General features: G+C 31.5%; 3 protein-coding genes across 8 annotated transcripts; all 3 read left to right on the top strand.

Moving 5' to 3' along the window:
* The first annotated feature begins 574 nt into the window (after positions 1–574).
* LOC126874509 (TAR DNA-binding protein 43) lies at positions 575–15,035 on the top strand. 6 transcript variants are annotated; one of them, XR_007692835.1, is made up of 6 exons: positions 578–1,043; positions 3,520–3,689; positions 3,861–4,001; positions 7,709–8,384; positions 8,463–8,666; positions 14,439–15,035. XR_007692835.1 is itself a non-coding variant. In XM_050636694.1 (4 exons), exons 1-4 carry the CDS (start codon positions 806–808, stop codon positions 6,608–6,610), a joined length of 1,395 nt encoding a protein of 464 aa, XP_050492651.1. In that variant the 5' UTR covers positions 575–805; the 3' UTR covers positions 6,611–7,350. The 6 variants fall into 6 exon arrangements, 2 of the variants coding, with proteins under 2 accessions (XP_050492651.1, XP_050492650.1); XR_007692834.1 differs by having other exon boundaries at positions 3,562–3,689; positions 7,709–8,666; XR_007692833.1 differs by having other exon boundaries at positions 7,709–8,666; positions 14,444–15,035.
* On the top strand, positions 12,414–15,035 carry LOC126874561 (prostatic spermine-binding protein-like). Its single transcript, XM_050636799.1, has 2 exons — positions 12,414–13,878; positions 13,954–15,035. Exon 1 carries the CDS (start codon positions 13,366–13,368, stop codon positions 13,762–13,764), a length of 399 nt encoding a protein of 132 aa, XP_050492756.1. The 5' UTR covers positions 12,414–13,365; the 3' UTR covers positions 13,765–13,878; positions 13,954–15,035.
* A 309-nt stretch (positions 15,036–15,344) lies between these two features.
* On the top strand, positions 15,345–20,714 carry LOC126874493 (ATP-binding cassette sub-family D member 3). Its single transcript, XM_050636652.1, has 12 exons — positions 15,345–16,383; positions 16,459–16,501; positions 17,064–17,254; positions 17,335–17,404; positions 17,553–17,650; positions 17,783–17,963; positions 18,036–18,248; positions 18,327–18,396; positions 18,473–18,945; positions 19,033–19,332; positions 19,408–19,569; positions 19,656–20,714. The coding sequence occupies exons 1-12, from the start codon at positions 16,268–16,270 to the stop codon at positions 19,731–19,733; spliced, it is 1,995 nt and encodes a 664-aa protein (XP_050492609.1). The 5' UTR covers positions 15,345–16,267; the 3' UTR covers positions 19,734–20,714.
* The last annotated feature ends 176 nt before the right edge of the window (positions 20,715–20,890 follow it).

The raw sequence follows: 20,890 nt of genomic DNA, 5'->3' as shown, positions 1-20,890 counted from the left end.
TTCTGTTGGCACTATAAAATTCCCTAAATATCAGAATAAGAACTAATAAATACACAATTTATAAAAATGCAACGATGGCATTAAATAATATCTTATTTCTAAAACCAAACAAATTACATAATACATTTATAACAAAAACTATTTTCCATGTATTAAACCTACAAATTACTTTTCCTTTCTACTTCTAGTAAATCTATAAATTATTTTCCTTTTCTTACTTTTTCAACATATATTAATTGATAATTCGAGCATATATCATTATACTTTTTACATTTTGTTAATATAAAAATATAAAATATTCAAAAACAAACAACTTCATAATGCTTAAAAACCACATTAGTGCTTCATCTGAACTCCGTATTAGTCATACATCTGTTCTAAATATACCAAAACAAATATTGTTTAACTGTTGCAAAATTACTACTCATATTCTAAAAAATCTTTCTCGCATTCTGCTGTTATAATATCGTTCAAGATAATCGATTTTCTCCTAAAAATGCTGCTTTAAAGGCGGAAGTTGACGGAAAGTATATATTTGTGAAACACATTAGTGGAGTTCCGGGGCGGGCCGGTTGGCAGCACTGGCAGAGGTGGTGGCGAGAAGAGAGAAAGAGGTGCGGTGTTGCGTGACTGATTGCGAGTCCGAGCGTGTGTGTTTGTTGTGTTGTACGAGGAACAAATTTGTACTTCTCTTATTTGGGAAGAAAACGAGGAAAACAAAAAAAAAAGGAAAATAGGGAAAACCGTTTCGCTTGATCTTTGTTTTTGGGGGAAAGAGACCGCACGTTTGGAAGAGAAAAGAATCATGTCGTCGTACATCCAGGTTGCCGAGGACGAAGGCGATGAGCCGATTGAATTGCCGACTGAGGACGATAGCACACTTTTATTGACTACCGTAACCGCCCAGTTCCCCGGGACATGTGGCCTGAAATATCGGAATCCAGAATCTCGGACGATGCGCGGCATTCGTCTCGTTGACGGGCGTCTTCATCCACCGGAAAATGGATGGGGCAAGGCGATTTACTTCTGTGTTTTTCCAAAAGGTGCTTATTTCACTATGAATCGTTGCTTTTTCGATCGCCCTCTCTCTTTCTCTCTCGTTCTCTTGGTGTGTGTGTATATATGTATATATATATATATATATATATATATATATATATTTCTCTCCCCTATTTCCTCCCCTCCTTCTCCCCACTCCTTTTCAAAAATGTACTAACGCCACACGAATCAAGATCAACTATATGTATATAGTATGCCTTTGCATATACTGGAGAAACAGAAATATTAATACACACATAGATTGGTTTAGAAAACTTTTGTATGAATTTTGAAAACTGTAGTTAGATTATGGATTTTTATGTAAATTTATGTATTTTTGGGAATGTAATTGAAAAGGTAGAATCTCGTAAATGTAGAAAATTGGTTTACTTTTTAAATATTGTAGAAAGCACTATGATTTAGATGTTCTATATATATTTCCATTTTATATGCATTTTGTACAATTTTGCAGTTTCAAATTTATAAATGCATAAAAATCCGCAGTCGTGTAATTTTGCAGTGATTGTATTTTTTTTTTTTTGTAAAATGTAAAAAGTAGGGGTTGAGAATTATTATGACATCAGTTTTGACTCTTGAAACATTATTTCATAAAATTTTCATACGAATTTCAAGAAAAATTGTTACATGTAACCTAAATTTTTACTTTGGTTATGATTCTTATGAGGGTTTCGTATTGTTTTTAAATGACTTTTTTTTGGTTCTAAATCTGATCTAGCATCAATTCTTTTATTGATTTTATGATTTCCGAAATTGTATGTTTTGATGAAAGTAGTTTGTGGAATATTTATTATTATTTATCTTTATTGTACTATTTATTATGATGTATATTTAAGATTTAAATTTGAAAGTTATGTTTTGCAGATTTGTATGGGATTTTATAACTAAATTTAATATGTGTTGGTATTTCTGATCATCACTATATATTGATTAATGTGAAACTTAAAAGTTTCTTAAACTTATCAATTGTTTATAACAAATTGAAGCTCTTTTTATTCTTGTGAGTTTAGTAATATTATTGTTGCTAATGCTTGATCTTGAATAATTCATGTTGATCTTATTATGATCATCAGACTGCAGATGTTTATGCAAATTTAAGTTTTTGTGAATGTAACTAAGTGAAGTTGTTACAGCTACTAGCCTGAATATTACATATACTTGTTCAGATTACACAAAATGCATGCTATGTAATTTTATATTTAAATTTCCTATAAATGCATAAACATCCATAGTTTAATGGTCATTTTACTCATATACTTATCTTTTTCGAAGTCCAGTACATGTGTTTGTGTTTGTTATATTTTGAGCTTTCAAATCCGTCCTCTCTTCGTTTCCTTTTTTCATGATTTATGTTTTTTCTTTTTTTGTTTTTACTTTTTTTCAATAACATAGAACTTCGCCTTTTTGCATATTGCATAACTATTTTGTTAATCCTCTGATTCCCATAACTCAGACTAGGATACAATGTGGAAAATATTTGTTAATTTCTATCTCTACAAATATATTTTAATATATACATAAAATTTCCTTTTCCCATTATTTAATGTAAACAGCAAAAGCTTTTATCTATAGAATAAAAAAAAGAATGAGATAATGCAAATAACAAAATCCTGGAATTGCAATATTAATTCTACATTTCATATGTATATAAAAATTCAAGTATCAAAAAGCTAGTATTTTTATATAAATTTATTATGCAAATTACATACTGTATATTTTTTTGATATTGCAATACTGTAACTGATCGAGTAATCAAAACACATTTTCTCTATAAAAACAAGAAAAATCAAATATATCAAAGCAGCCATTAGAGTTCATTAGTATCTATAAAGTATCGATTTGGTTATGTTGTAAAGCAGTTGAAGGTACATATGGGAATTGGAGGGTCAAATACTTATATTTATTTCTAAATAGTTTAAAAAATTAATTTCTTATTAACTTTGATCATTTACTACATCTAGTGATATTAATGTAAGCATATGCTAATATTCAATTGAATGAATGAACATTCACAGACCTGGATCATAAATATGTTAGCATTGTATTCTTAACCCATATTATTAATAACGTCTATAAATATCTATATATTTATAGCTAAAGTTTGTTTACATCTATGTGAGAGTATAAAATTATACATAGATGTGAACCTGAATGTTTAATATAATTGTGTGCGCGCGCGCACACACACACACACACACACACACACATACACACCCATAGTCACATACGTATACAGTACGACACAAATTTTTTGTATTTTTTGAAAAGTAGTTATTTGTACTGGATTTCCATACTTCCGTTTTTTTATTATTATTTTTATTACAGTTGCATTTATTTTTTCTCTCTTTCTTAAATTATATATATATATACGTGTAGAATCTTGTGATATGACAAACTTTTTTCGGATGAAGTTCTAGTAAAATGAAAAAAAGTTAGTAGACATGAACACTTATATCTTTTCAGAGAACAAACGTAAATCTGATGACAATTTGGAAAATTCCACAGCTAAGACTAAAAGAATGGAAACAAAGTTGCGTTGCACAGACTTGATCGTACTTGGTTTACCATGGAAAACAACCGAGCAGAACTTGCGAGAATATTTTGAAACATTTGGCGAAGTACTCATGGCACAAGTGAGTTTCTCAATTTTTTCCTTTCACCTTTCTTTTTTCTGTCCTTATTTAAATATTCCTGAAGAACATGAAAAAAGAGGGTATTAAAAATAGTTCAGTATCGAATAGTGAATTAAAATCTTGAAAATAATTATAGATTAAAATTTCATTTCAATCTAAATTTTGTTGTAGGTTAAAAAAGATGCAAAGTCAGGACAGAGCAAAGGATTTGGCTTTATTAGATTTGGAAGTTATGAGTCTCAATTAAGATGTCTTGCTCAGCGACATATGATTGATGGGCGATGGTGTGATGTCAAGGTTCCCAATAGTAAGGTAAGAGCATCATTATGTTCATTGAAAAACATTAATTGTTTCTTCATGTATCTGCAAGTAGCTATGAAATGTTTAATTATTTAACAATTGTTTAAGATCTTAATACATATATGTAGGTTATTTGCATGCGAATCGTAGATCTGTACCCGCGTTTCGTACTATCCAATTTATCATGTACCAATAATGTAATTTTCTGATAAATAATTATTCACAAAAATTAATATATTCTTCATTTATTTCTCTATGAAATAATACAAATATAAAATAATCTTGTACTATTTCTTTGTTCTTTAAAGTGATTTAGTAAATATAATAAAGTAATGCATATTATAAAAAAGATGTCCCAAAAATTATAAAAGCAAAAAAAGTTGTTAATTAAGTAAACGGCAAAATTACTTTCTTGCAATGAAAGACAATATCTTTATAAGAATGATTTTTCTATATATATTTTGTATAGATCTATGATGCGCGCTGTAAGATATTAGTCGAACTATAAACAACAGTACGAATTATAAAAAAGATAAAAGAATGATTAAGATGCCTGACTAAGGCACAGACGCGGATGGAATCTTGGTTGAAAAAGTTCTTTTCTCTATTCTGAATCTTTGCACAATGACTATAAGACATATAATTGGTTTCCATTTACAATTTTTGAACGTCATCTTTTATATATATCTCTTGAGGAGAAAGTATACTGTGGTATAAATAGATGAATGTGTAGTCGATTAAGTGGCATATTTATAATGGAAATGTGATATATGTGTGTGAATGCTTTAATGAGTGTAGTACAATGCAAAGTGAGATACTTTAAGAAAGTATGCTTGCGTGCCCTTGTAAATAACATTGGTATGTTTGTGTTCTCTTTAAATAGTGTGGAAATTTCACGAATATGCTATGAGAGCGTACCACTGTCAGACAAATAAATACGGAAATTTGAAAATACATACCCAATTGGTTTATACAGAACTTAGGACAGATTAGTTGCAACATGTAGGACTACTATTTTATGAACTTGATTTCCTAGTGCGAAATTTTCATAAGAATTCTGTGTATTGTGCAGCTGTTAACTTGTTAGAAAAATTTAAACAAAAGTATCATTGCATCTATGGGACGAGATTTAGAGAGATCGATCTTTTTTCATGTTAAAACGTATGTTATGCACTGGGAGTGAATTTTAAATGATAAAATAGTCGAGTACTGGTTAAATGTGTAACTTTTTGAAAATGATAAATATTGTAATGGGTATGGTTTGCGTGACAGTGTGTGCAATCGAAGGTGTGTAATGTAACAAATTGTTATAATCTCTTGAAGTGAGCACTGAATTTTGCGAAGAGAACTTCCAAGTCATGGTTAGATTTAACTTACATAAAACGTCAGCAAGTATAGAATCATTCAGTATATGGTGTCTTTTACAATCGATTTAATATAATACTTGTAAAATGGTATTAATAACGATACGAACAAATAGAGAGTGTACAGTTCGTAGATGAATGAAAGACGCGTGATGTCTAAAAGTCGTGCCGTTCTTATTACTATAAAAGATCTTCTATTAGCGCGTGTTACGATGATAGTTTGAAACTTTATAATTGGTATGTGGTATGACACGTTGAAACAAAAAGAAACCTAAGAGAAATAAAACAAAAGAAAAAATATAGAAAAAAAAGTATGTTAATGAATGAGAGTGCGTATATGTGTGTGATTCAATCAATTATAATAGATAAAAATTGTATGTGATTGTCGAGGGCTGGTGTATCTGGTTGCAGAATATTGATGGCTTAATGATGGCTCGTCAGTATGATACGAGCAAACACAATGAATGCTACCGCCCTATACCGGTTCATACGCCGAGTAGTCGACGGGTACCTGTGGCGAAACCGTATATCAACTTAAATACATCCGAAGCTGCTAATACACCTAGGTACGATTCAGAGTACGATTATAAAACAACGCATTATCCATCGTACCCTCCTAATTATCCGTACGATGATAACAATAAGTACAAGTACGAGGGCCAGAACTATAATGCGTATGAGAAACCGAGTTACCCATCCTATGAGGATCCTGGGTACGACACACGTAATTACATGGTCCAGCATACAACCGCAGCAGCCCCGAATCCCAGCGCCGCATATCCGTCCGACACAGAGTATACAAGATACACCAACTACGAAGGACGTGCTGTGTACCCGGTCATGGAAAATCCGGACTACACGGAGAAAGCCAGATATAATTATGGTTACGATCGAAACTATTATGAGGCGGATGGTCGTTACGCATCCACGGACTGTAGATATGCACTGGATGTCAGATATCCAGATACCAGACATGCGGACAATCGAATTCCAGCTGATAGTAGAGAAGCTGATTGTAGATATCCGGTGGACAATCGTGATATGGATAGAAGATATGCTGTCGATGGTAGGGACCCGGATGGTAGATACGCTATTGAGAATAGAGAAGTAGACGCCAGATATCCGCCAGATTCGAAGGAAGTAGACGCCAGGTTTACAGATACAACAAGATATCCGGCTAAAGAGAACTATTACGACCGTTATTACAAGCATCGCCCATCGAGGGATCACCATGTCTCTGATACCTCAAGATACTGATGAGTCTTGTTACTATCGTTAAATACATATGTGTCACGCTTCAACGGGAATAGAGATTTTCATGATTGGAGATTGCTTGTAAACACTCAGTTCATCATTTGTATGAGATACCTTCAAGCGACAAAGAATTTTCACGATGTGTGTTCTTTTGTAATTTGTTTTAACTCTTCAATTGCTCTTATACCTCGTATAATATTTTCTCTTTATTAGCCTGTTGGGTCGTTGATTTAATTTATTAATACAATTAATATCTGTCACCCATCATTGGTTAGAAATGAATACGAACGATAATTTTGAATATAGACATTTCTCGATGAAAACTAAGTGAAAGAGAATGTATCTCGGTTTAACAAGCGAATCTCTTGAATTTCTGTTTCCTTGAATCTATAAGTAGTCACATGGTATTCGCTATAAAGACGTAAATTATATATATTCCCCTTGATTCGTGATCTCTATTGCAAATATAAAAAAATAGAGAAAAAAAGAAAAAAATGTTATTTACTTTTAGCAATAGCTTTGAATAACTGTCTACATTTTATCATCAAACTATTGTGCTTATTCAGTTTAAGATAATGTAATATATATATATAGCATGAAATTTTACATCGAATATATACAGAGAAAAAGGAGATTGTACAGATTTTGTGCATGGATTTTAAAAAGGCCATAGTGCTTAAGTATTATATTATATTTACATATATATATATATTCATGGGGATAAAAAATGTAAATTGACCAGGCGATACCTTTTTTCTCAAATCGTTAATTAGACGTGTATCAAAAAGATTTTTCTATAAAACTTGACGTTAGTGCAGATTAACATTCTTTTCTCTTCTCTTACTTATTTTTATGCGAAATATTTGGACATTCAATCAAAGATTTTAATAATTAAGCTAAATAATAAAGTTAGTGTGTATTTGACCATTATTTTTGATAAATGATACATTATTGTATGTACATTTATAACAGTAATGTGCACTGTACGCAAGTTTTATTGAATAATATTAAAAGAAAAACAAAAACAAAAAAATCAAAAAATTACCAAAAACCTGTGAAAATCTGTTGTACATGATTGATTGATTGTGCGTTTGTGCGTAGGAGGGAATGATTCAGCAAGTACCCTGCAAGGTATTCGTGGGACGCTGTACAGAAGACCTAACTGCTGATGATCTGCGCGACTATTTCTCCAAATATGGCGAAGTGACGGACGTGTTCATCCCAAAACCTTTCCGTGCATTTTCATTTGTTACTTTCTTAGATCCCGAGGTAGCCCAGTCCCTATGCGGCGAGGATCACATTATTAAAGGAGTGTCTGTACACGTGTCGAATGCCGCACCGAAGTCTGAGGGGAACAATAAAAATTTCAATAATCAAGTGAACTCGAACATGCGTAGAGGCGCTCCAGGTCCCGTCGAGAATAACGTGCAGGGAAACTATCAGGGTAACCGATACATGGGCCACTCAGGTAACAATATGGGTCCAAATGGCTGGAACAATCCAGGGAATCGGGGCAATCTGGACATGCCTAACCTTCAAGCATTGGGTATTACTGGGCAAAATAATGGCGGCGGTGGCGGTGGCGGTATGTCAAATCCATTGGCGATGGGAGGGCTGAATTTGTCCGCGTTACCAGTCAACCCGGCTTTGGTCGCAGCTGCACTGAACCAAGCATCTTGGGGTCTGATCGGTAACTTGCAGAATCAGGGAAACGATCAGGGCTATTCGAACCAGCCTGGCCCACCTGGTCAACCACCTTCAGGCAACAATAGTATTGGTAACAGTGGAAACTCTGGCTTTCTCAGTTGGATGAATCAAGGGGGTGGTGATGGTAATACTGGCAATCCTGGAACAGGTGGTCCAGGCCCGAATAATCCAAACGCATCCCAAGGTGCTTGGCAGAATCATCCAGGACAACGTGATCAGAAATCAAACACCTTTCTCAAGTACGAATAAGCTGCGTCGAGGGTCCCAGTATAGTGCTGGAAAGGGCGACGAATCCGTTCCTTTGATCCTGACACACGTTAACTACAAGTGACAAGAGTCTAGGCAAGTGTATGTAGGTACAAAATAATCTTCTTCATTTATATAAAGAACAGAACCAAAGCCTCTATCTCTCAATGGAGGAGAACGGGTTCCATGATTATTCTTTCTGTATGTTCCACTATCTCAGACATACAGAGAGAAATGATATATTTTCTTCCCTTTTTTCTACTTTTATTCAAATTCAATTTCATTTGATCATGATGATTATATATACATATACATATAAGATAGTGTGCTCTGTGGAGAAAAGTAACAAACAAAATGAAATAACACTTTCTGTCTTTTAGCACGTCACACAAGAAAATGATATGTATTTCTAACTCTACATCTCTGTCTTTTTCTCTTTCTCACTTTCTTACTGGCTTATGGAGAAATTAGCACAATATTCCTTAAGTGCGTGTTTTAGAGAGGACGGATAGCTTCGATCATCTGAACTTGCATACTAATTGTATGATCTCATTTCAAGCGTGCGGTCTAACCAACTCAGTATGTACAGAATGTACTAAAATGACAATGATGAGGATGATGATGCTGCTGGTGATTATGGTATGATAATGATCGTGATGATGATATATATGCACATATATAATATATGATGATTGTGGATGTGTTGTAGAAGAACAAGAACGAGATTTATTGTAGCGGAGTACGTATATGTGCTTATGTTTATTTAAAGTTTCGTGCCGTGTGTTTAAATGTGTAATTGAGAATTAAAGGACTTAGTGCGTACACAGAGTCCAATAGAGTTTGTAGAACATGAGATTAAAGATTTTCGTCAACTGAAAATCATCAACTTTGATCTTGATCTTCTTGCTGGCGTGCCAGTGTCATTACACAATGTTGCATTAATGCCACTGGTATACTCATTTTAATCGAATCATCAATATAGATCTATTTGAATTTTGCAACTGTGATTTAATTGAGGCAAGATACTAACGGTCATGAGATTAAGAAAGGTCAATAAGAAGATTTAGTTGAAAGACAAATTTCATTTTTATTTAAGTAATTGCATAATATATCCCCTAACAAAATAAATTTAGAATTTTATATAAAAAGAATATTGAAATCGGAGTGCATTTACCTTATGTTATAAAAATGAAGTTTAGTCTTTACTGCTTGATTCTTTTTTATTACTTTTTCTTTTTCTCTTCTTTTTTTCTAACTTACTTCTTCGTAGTCTTTATTACAAGTAAATTGTGAGTGTATAAATATATATATATTCTCAATGCTGAATTTATCTTCTTAATCAAGCAGATGAAGTTTCAAGGGGTCGTCTATTCATTTCTAATGAACAATTTTATGTTGCAACAGCAACATATTTACGATAAGTGTAATGTTCGTTTTTCGTATGAGAAACCGTTGGAATGTATGGGAAAGAATAAGTGTGAAATTGAAGTTGCATACAGATTGATCGCAGCTACCCGATATTTAAAATGCCATTAATTCTTTAAACGTTTTGCCTTAAAAGGAGAGAAAGAACAAACGGGAAAAAAGGAAAAAGAAAACGTTTCTAGCGCGTGTATACACGAACGATTTATGTGAGAAATGTGTTTTACATTGGGTATGATAGGTGCGTAACAAATATTTCATTGATTGATTGCGTGTGAAAGGTGGCATTTCTAATCTTTCCGACTTCTTATTTTTTTCTCCTTTCAATTCACTTTAAAGACATATTGCAAGCTTTTAATATATTTTTCGCAAGTAAAAAAACAGAAAGTAATATAAGTCTGAAACAAAATAAGCTGACATATTTTACAAACTGAGAGTAGAGTATTTATTTTCTAAAGATCACGATTAGAAAAAACAATGGCAAAAAATTCACTCGTATTGCATATTTAGTAGCCAATAAACTCTTGCGTAGATAAACTTTTAATGAAGATAGAAAAAGATAACTGCAGTTGAATTATTTTATGGTATTAACAATACGCTGCATTGAAATTAATGTAGGTGGGATATTTCCAGATTAACAATTATGAGTACACATTATTAAGGGGATATGAAAAGGATTTTTGTGAAAGATACACTTGTGTTATCATATCTTTTGTGCATGATGTTAATTTTAGAATGTTTCGTATTTGACATGCATATAATTTTATTAATTATCATTGAGTAATGCGAGTTTCATCTTAATAAATATGTATTATTGTTACGAGACCATGTAAATGTTTCTAAATCATTTAAGCAAAACTCTTTGAACGTGTACTCCTAATTGTAAGATTAAACAAATATTATATAAACGTAAACTCATAAATTCTATAAGTTAGGGCTTTTAAAGGATTTAAAGGATTTCGAGAAGAAAAAAGTATATAAGTTTATAATCTATGTAATTTAATGAATTGTGATTCGATATACTATTTTAGAAAGCTCTAATTTTATCTAGAAACCTATGTAAACTTCCAGTTGCGTAATATTCAGTCAGACTTGCAATTAGCAGTACGTGTTAGCATGATTTGATCAAATATTTGAATAGCCTGGCTCACCGTGCTTCTTAAGAGTGTAAAGAAAAAAAAGAAACGATTTCTTCTATTTTATTAAAAAATCGTTGTTTTTTTCTTATTTTGATTTAACGGATTGAGGAGATTATTATTATAATCGACAATTAGATTGGATTGTTTTACCTCACGTGTCTCTCTGTGTGTGTGTATGGCGGTCGAATGTATTTGTTAATGGTCGTCTAAGAACTACAGGCATGAAAGTCTAATCGAGAAGTGATTTCTTGCTGTTTCACGATCACGAAAGCATATAGATATTACTATATGTGTCTGATGCAAAAACTTAAACAACGTGTTGATAATGATGAGTGAGTACATTGATAAATGTGAGGTGAGCGGTAATTAATTACGAAAAAACAAAAGATGAAAAAAAATATTTTATGGATGGAACACAGTCGTTTATTGAATGCCTGAATATATATATAGATAAATATATATATATAAATATATATGCATATATAGATATATATATCTTTATTGAAATCCAGAATGTTTATACATAATGTAAAGAAAACATTGATGGAAAGTGCGTCGAAGTTTATTTATTGACGTCCTGCTGTAAATGATAATCGATATACAAAGACTGTAGTTTAAGACAACTTTTAACAGACATTAGAACCGTTTCTAGCTCATTATTATAGCCGGCTGATCTATTTCAAATCGTTCGCTATTCACCATGAGAAAAATATTTGTTTAATTTCTTCTGTTGAACATCTAACATAAATCTAATCGTGCAATTAATAACGTATATATTGTTCTTCGAGGGTGAAAACAATGCTTTCCTCTCCTTAGAGAGTCATCGCGAAGCGGATTCTTCATCCATATATTTATGAATCAGTTGAATCCAACTGTTGCTCAAAAGATGCCTTGCGAAACGATTTGGAAATGATCTACGACGAGTGTGTAAATAATACGTAAGGAGCATTAATGTCGTTCGTGGACGTTTACGAATTTTGTTGTAGACAGTTCTCTATTGTAAATTAATAATTGAGATTGCGTTTCAAATGAGAATATTGAGAGTGATGATGACCGAATAACATCAAAGTTTTGTCATGTGAGAATGTTATTTTGATAGGTGGCAGAGATTGATTCTTATTACATAAGTTCATTACAGGATGATTAAAAACTATACACTGGCAGTAATTTATTTATACACATTTTCAAATTCCTCTGCTGGACCACTTGTTAACCACCTATTTCTGTGTTCGATCAATATCACATCATTTTTTTAAATTATAAGAAAACATATAATGACAATTTAATAGATAGCTTATTTTATGTAATTCGTTGTATGTATTATGTGTGTGTGTATGTGTGATATTGTTCGAATTAAGAAGCGTTTCATTTGATCCTGCTTTTTTCAAGCTACTCTCTTTTTCATTTGAGGAAATAGAAAAAAGATGTGCGCTAACAATTCTTTTATGTGGAATCAACGACAATTATATTCACTTACAACCTCTTATACACGAATTTATTTCAGGCCTGTGATACCTTCTTTAATTATATGCTAATGTATATTGTTACCTGTTACAAGGTGGTTCAGATTACTGGAACCATTCAGGTGACTCTGTAAACATTTTTAGCAGATGATGTGTTGATCAACATGAAAATTACAAGATTTGGGAAAACTGTGCAGTGTGTTATCCAAGTTTGTTGTATCTCTTGACAATCTTCAATGTTTGCAGTGTAAATCTATCATGGAGTAAATATGTCTACATGCTTATATACCAATATATCTTATCTGTGTTCTGTGTTTGATTAAACATTCATAAAAGTTATTAGCAATTTATCATTGTATATACATTGTAGTACACTACAACATAAATTTGTATCCCTTAACATTTTATCAAAGACTTTTATAGATTTTCAGAATCTTGGAATGTTCTTCCAGTATCAGTAACAAATTAATGAATCTTTGTGCTTGGATAAACAGGAAACTTTGCTGGAGATATGCTGGAGGAACATTCCACTAGTGATCAAATGAAACCTTGAAGATGGTACTAAGAGATAGAAAAGCTTGCCGTATTGCATCACATTCCAAAAAATCAGTCCCGACCACTTGGACCAGTCTATACACGTATATACTTAATTTCACATGTTACTACTCTGTCAAAGTACAAGAAAAGGAGAGAAGGGAATGAGTGAGTGGTTCTATCGCAGACAATCACACCATGAATGGAAGCATTTTTGTGAGTTACATAACAGGTTACCGTCCAATCGATGAATGAACTTGATGATGGTGATGATGATGATGATGATGATGATGATGATGATGATGATGGTGATGATGATGATGATGATGATGATGATGATGATGATGATGGTGATGATGATGATGATGATGATGATGATGATGATGATGATGATGATGATGATGATGATGATGATGATGATGATGATGATGATGATGATGATGATGATGATGATGATGATGATGATGATGATGATGATGATGATGATGATGATGATGATGATGATGATGATGATGATGATGATGATGATGATGATGATGATGATGATGATGATGATGATGATGATGATGATGATGATGATGATGATAGTGGTGGAGGTGATAGTGGTGATTATATGATGATAGTGATGATGAGGATGTTGAGATGATGATAATGATGAATAATGGTAATGAGGTTGAGGATGAGGATGAGGATGAATATGATAATTATGATGAGGATGATGATGACTGGGAAGTAGACGAGAGGCTAAACTTCGCAACAGGTGATTACGAATTGAAATGTATTACTTACGTACTATCGGGTTTTGCGTCATTAAAAAATCAACACTCAACTCAAGGTTGAAGTCTCCATTACAAATGACGCTTCCCATTTTCTATAATTCTCGCTACTATTTCGACGCACGGATGATGGGATTACCCAATCCGGTAATTTATTACATTTTTAACATTTGATGGCCTATATATTGGACAAATATTACGAAATATTCATACTTCTTTTTCATTTTTTATATATACATATTTTTTTACTCATTTCTTTTATGGAATAAATTAATCATTTAAACTAAAATCATTAATTGCTCTTTTTATCTGCTTATATGCGTTATTCACCTTCAGGAATCACTCTTACCTTTTTGACCTCTAATATTTCACATTCTTAAATATAGTAGATAATTTAAAGAAATATGTGTAATATAAAGAGATTGATATAATTCAGTGTCAATTTAAGAAATCACCTGTACAAAATCATCAAATAGCACTAAATATTTTTATAATTTTTCATCTTATAAACGTGTACTAATTCTGATACATTTTTCTTTGGCAGTTTAGATGAATGAATTATTCTCTATAAATTCAAACGGACCGATATATGCTACTTGAATAATGAAAGAATAGAGGAGAAGCACGAACACGTGTTACACAAGTGTTAAGTAGATACAAAAGAAAGGAGTGAAATATCATTAAAAAAAAATATGTGATAAAAGTTCATGTTTTGTTGTAAGCTAGTTGTCCAATGAATTATTTATAGATGATAAATGTTACTGTGGGTAAAAATTAATTCATTGATGTTTTTGTTTGTAGAAGTCATTCATTGATGAACTCAATTAATTATTCAGTGACTGGTTGGTGGGAATAATTTGACTTTCAAAGTAGGAATTCTGAAGTATGTACTTCGAACCTTTGCATACCAATGACCATATTTACAGCTGCAAAGTAAAAAGGTGCTCAAGTTTACTTTTTATTTACTGGTTGTATTTATAATATTTTAATAAAGTATGTGTAAACTTATATAAATAATATTTATATATAGGAAGAAAACCTAATAATAAAATAGTGGGAAGTATTACAGTATTTACATAATCGAATTTGGAAACATAATGATTGTATAAAGAACTTTTAATAAAGTATATTTTTATTTGAAGCTAAGAATAACTTGCCTTTCCTGTGTCTTTAAATCTACGTATATTTTCTCACATCATGTAAAAGTACTATTGATTATTTAATAAAAGTAGTTGTAGTCAATGACAATATTTAATAAAAATCTCAACATACATATATGTATTTACATATATGCCTGTTTTGTATTGTAATAACAGTATGCAATGAAGTATTTATTAAGATGTATTATTAAATATTTAATATTCAATAAATAAGCAATATTAATCAACAGTCTCCATCATTTTATTTACAAGTGCATTTGAACAGTTTGTAAAAATATCCTTAATGACTGTAATAAATGTAAGTATTTTCAAAATATGAAGTAGCTAATGTACAGACAAAAAAGAATAATTAGTACATTTTTCTTATAAATAATCCTCCTGTTTTATCAAAATATTCTCAAAATATTTTCATTTTCTGATTCTTACATCATATCGTATAATCGTTTCCGCATTATTAGTTTAGATCCAAGCGATCTTTGTAAAAAAGAAGTAGCGTAAGAATATCATTTTCAACTAAATTAACTGAAAAAGCAATTTTCTTTCTAATATTACAAACATATTTCTTATAAATGTGGTATATACATTTCTTGTTTTTGAAGATCGTAATAGCATTAGCACAACCCTGTGAATAATCGCTCCAAATTTGGGCAGAATTATATTGCGCAGAAGAAAGTAAAGTTAAATGATTACTAACTTCTAAATTCTAAACTACGTACTTATATAATTGAAAATTATATAAGATTTTACATCTAGAAAAAAACATTGTATGTATATTTTTCATCATTAAAATATTTATCATTACAGTGCGGAATTTTTATGCTTTTCTGGAAATTCGAAGATACAAAAATGCATATAATGCGTAAGATATATGAAATATCCAAAATGTAGTATGAATGTGCATAAAAATATTCGCAGTTAATTCATCATATATCCGTTTCTTCCTAGGAAAGAAAATTTTCTGAATAAAGAAAAATTTCAAAAATCGATTTTTTACCAATTTTGCAATGCAAATAAATGCAGCATTGAATGTGACCAACAGTATGTGTGGTAGACCATAGTGTCCAAAGTTTGCAATCTTATCGATGTAGTTGATTCATCACCCCACTACTTGTTCACCTCAGTGTTTAAAGTAGACGGAGAAGTGTTGTAGCGTTATAGCTTGTAGCCGTCACGGAAGACGGAACTGAATTTTTGATCTTTCATAGTAGAAAGAATGGCACCGACATTTAGCAAATTTGCTACAAGACGCACATTAGCTGGTGCTTGTGCTTTAACTGCGTTAATATGGATTTTAAAAAAAAGAAACCGGAAACAGGTCGCGAAATGCAGGTAAAATCTCTGTGCATACGTATACATGCAATTGTTGGTGCTGTTGTGATATTGAACATTTACTTTATCTCGCAGAAATGCCTGGTCTACTAATGACATTCAGTATGTTATTAAAGAGGTAAGAAAGAAAATGATTTTTATCATTGTACATACAATAGTTCACGATAGTATTCGAATACTTACCACAGAAAATTTTTATGATTATAATACATGCATTATATGGAATTTTTTAAAATTTCGTTAGCGCTATGATAGACACAACTATCGTGATTATAATAGTAAAATTTGAAACCAATCCGTAAATGTATATAGAAGTTATAAGACATTTATTCCAAACATACACTTAATGAAAAATTGATATACAGTATGGTTATTAATTTTAAACATACAATTAGTGCTAAAGATGGTCTCACTATATATTGCCGTTTATTTATTAATGTAGGGAATAATGACTTTATATAATCTTTGCGAAGTATATTCTAAATATCATGTAACTTCTGTATACATTCTCAGATTCATTTTGAATTTTATCAGTATAATTATGATAGTCATGTCTCCTTATAGTGCTAATGAAATTTCAAAATGTTTTATACAATATATACATATAATATATACATGAAAGTTAGCAACAATAAATGTTCAAATATTTTCATGAGTCACTGAAGAAATAATTTTTGCAGGAGGAAAAACCAAAAGGGCCAAGAGCTCATGTCAATGTTAGATTCTTCAGACAATTGTACCAATTGCTCAAAATTGGTATACCTTCAATGGTATCCCTTGAAATGGCTTTTGTTCTCCTTATCGCAGGGACACTTACTATAAAATCTATCTGTGATTTTTGGATGATAAACATGATCACTTCAGTAGATGCGTACGTTTTGATATTTCTTTTCAATCTTGATTTAAAAGTATGGTATGAAAATTTATTAAGTTTTCGTTTGTCTTTTCTAGGTCAATTCTTAGAATGGATAAGCCATCATTCAAAAGAAATCTGTTAAGATTTTTGTGTTTAATACCAGTGGTAAGTGGATAGATCCAATGTAAAAAAATTAGAAGTTGCTTTCATAGGCTGCTAATGAAATCTTTTCATTCAGGCTGCCAAGCAGCTTTATTTTCTTACCAATTGGAAGAAATTATTGATATAATCTTCCATGATTATATTTATTTAGATATCTGTTGTGAACAACGTACTGAAATATAGTACATACGAAACAAAGTTGAGGTTACGTACAAATATCACACGAAATTTATTGGATCACTATCTTAAGTAAGTCAAATTTCTTGTCCTATCCATAACATATATTTTAATGAAGTGTATGGCATTGATAATGATCAATGCTGTTAGAATGAGGAATAATAGATGGAAATTAATTATAAATTCTTTAATCTTTTTTTGTAGAGGCTTTACTTATTATAAAATGAGCAATTTGGATAGTCGTATTGCAAATCCAGATCAACTTTTAACTACTGATGTTGATAAATTTTGTGAAAGTTGCACGAACCTGTACAGTAATATTACAAAACCTTTATTGGATATTGCTATCTACGTCTACAGACTTACAACTAATCTTGGTGGAGAAGTATGTGAGATAAAAGTCCTATAGATGTAGGAATACAATATATTAATTATAAAATATACATCTATTTTACAGACACCATTAATTATGCTTTCTTATCTCGTCTTTGCTGGTGTAGTAATAACTCATTTACGTAAACCCATCGGGCAGATGACAGTTAAAGAACAACGTCTCGAGGGTGAATACCGTCATATTAATTCCAGGTTAATCACTAATTCTGAGGAAATTGCATTTTATCAAGGAAATAACAGAGAAAAATTAACTATTCTTAGTAGTTTTCATAAACTTGTAAGTTACAGAATACATATACTTAATATTTACTTGTTACACGCAAGTTAACAGTCTACTCCAATATTTCTTTTGCAGATGACACATCTTCGTAAATGTCAAGAGTTTAAAACTCTTATGGGAATAATTGATAATCTCGTTGGCAAATGTAAGACATTCTCCATAATCTAACAATGTAATTAATTGCTCATTGGTACTAATTTTCAATTTGATCTTTATTTCAGATATGGGGACTGTGGTTGGTTTCTATGCAGTAAGCATACCTTTCTTCATGGAAAACTCTGCGCTCACAGAAAGCACTAACCATCGTTTTAGGAGTTATTATACTTACGGTCGTATGTTAATAAAATTGGCAGAAGCCATAGGTAGATTAGTTTTAGCCGGGAGAGAACTGACGCGACTAGCAGGATTAACTGCAAGAGTGACTGAAATAAAGGTCGTCCTTGACGATCTAAATTTAGGAAAATACGAAAGAATAATGATTTCCGATTTTAAAGACGAACCAATTGGAAGTCCAGGTGAAGGAAGAATAGTGAACAAAGATAATGTCATAAGATTCGATGGTGTGCCTCTAGTAACTCCTAACGGGGATATTCTTATCAAAGAACTATCATTTGAAGTAAAATCGGGAATGAATGTATTAGTTTGTGGTCCAAATGGATGCGGGAAAAGTTCTTTATTTAGGATACTCGGAGAAGTAAGTCGTTATAACTTTTTCAATAATAGCTTAATCTTATTTCATATGTTCATTCATATCTCGAATTATGGAAAATTGATAACATAGTTATGGCCAGTTTGGAGTGGGACAGTTACCAAACCTCCGCGAGGGAAATTATTTTACATACCTCAGCGTCCTTACATGACTCTGGGTACCTTGAGAGATCAAGTAATTTATCCTCATACAAAGACAGAAATGATAAGACGTGGACATATGACGGACGAAGATTTAAAGAAGTTGCTAGATCTGGTTCAATTGGGCCATCTATTAGAGAGAGAAAATCTTACAAATAGCGAGGGGCAAGGTTGGGACGTCGTGGCTGACTGGATGGACGTTTTGTCGGGTGGCGAAAAGCAGCGCATAGCAGTATGATATTTTAACATCTATTACAGAAATGACAAAATATAGAACTTGCATAATATTGGTTGCGAATTCTTGCAGATGGCTCGAGTATTTTATCATAAACCACAGTTTGCAATTTTAGACGAATGCACAAGCGCTGTTAGCGTTGACATCGAAGATTCGATGTATATGTATTGCAGACAAGCAAATATTACATTGTTCACAGTATCGCATCGACGATCCCTTTGGAAACATCACGAGGTTTAGGAATAAAATCATTCGTTATTTTAAAATTACCTAATTTATATTTAATGTTATATGCAATTTATATTTATGTTTATTTTCAGTATTATTTGCAAATGGACGGAAGAGGAAATTACGAATTCAAGGCTATCGAACCGGATACGGAAGAATTCGGGTCGTGAATTTTCATGACCCTTGCATCTAATAATACTTGCCACAATGCAAGGGATTGTCGTTTTTTGTTCAACTAATTTCGTATAATTTAAATATAAATATGCAGTGTACAGCGCATCTACATTTGTATTATATGTATCTCTGTATTAGAATCGTCTAGATTCACGGATACTTTATTATTGCATACTGTATATTTTTATATATTACATTTTTATATATTGAATATTTTTATATCAATGTCTTTTACAACAAAAAAGATAACAAAAAATGGGTAGAATAGTGTGAAAGAACATTAGTGTACACTGCAATTTAGGCCTTAATGCTATTGATTTGTTTAAAAAAAATGATTAACGTGTACTGTCACGATTCATGTGTTCTTCCAATACTACGTTGTGAAGAAAGAAGGAAGCTATGGGAACAGAAATCTTTCAGGTGTAACATTAAGCTATCGGAATAACATATTTTTGATACTTATTTTTTCAAGATTACACCACATCATAAAATATTAAAATGTGTGACATATGCATTAGAAACAATCTAATGTACATGTATATGTGTATAAAGCTATAGTTTAAATCGTTTTATACTTTAAAGATCAAAAATAATTATGATTTGTTATGTGTAGATCACATTGAATAAACATTACCAGAACTTATATCGAATTGCTGGACAATAAGAACGTGTAATAAACTCGGTGATGAAAATTGTATTTAGTTAATATCAGATTCTGAATATCCATTATGAGAATTGGAATACTAAATATACAAGTAATGTATAAAAGTAAAGTATAAGAATGTATTAGAATAATAAGTACACATATTATACAACCCACAAATCAGAGGTATAAAAAGACATTCTATAATTTAGAAAGAAGTAGTTTATCATGCTATAAGTGCTATAAGATATTTCAATTTCTTCAAACTTAATAAAGTTGTAAAATCTAGGTGATGGAAAAAATAGTAATAAAAACATACAACATATTTAACAAATCCTTTGAATTCCTTTTTGTAACCAAAATTTGCAAAATGCACATGATATGTAAAAAGATACCAAGTATCTGAAGAAAATTATACATTATAATATTTAATAGATGAAATAAATTCCTATTCCTATGTGTTTATTTGACAAGATATTGCTTAGTACCTTACACTTTGACTGTCATGGT

This window comes from Bombus huntii, chromosome 16, assembly GCF_024542735.1.
Source record: "Bombus huntii isolate Logan2020A chromosome 16, iyBomHunt1.1, whole genome shotgun sequence".
NCBI lineage: Eukaryota > Metazoa > Arthropoda > Insecta > Hymenoptera > Apidae > Bombus > Bombus huntii.
The sequence above is the reverse complement of the archived record's forward strand: the minus strand, read 5'-3'. Positions and strand labels throughout refer to the sequence as shown.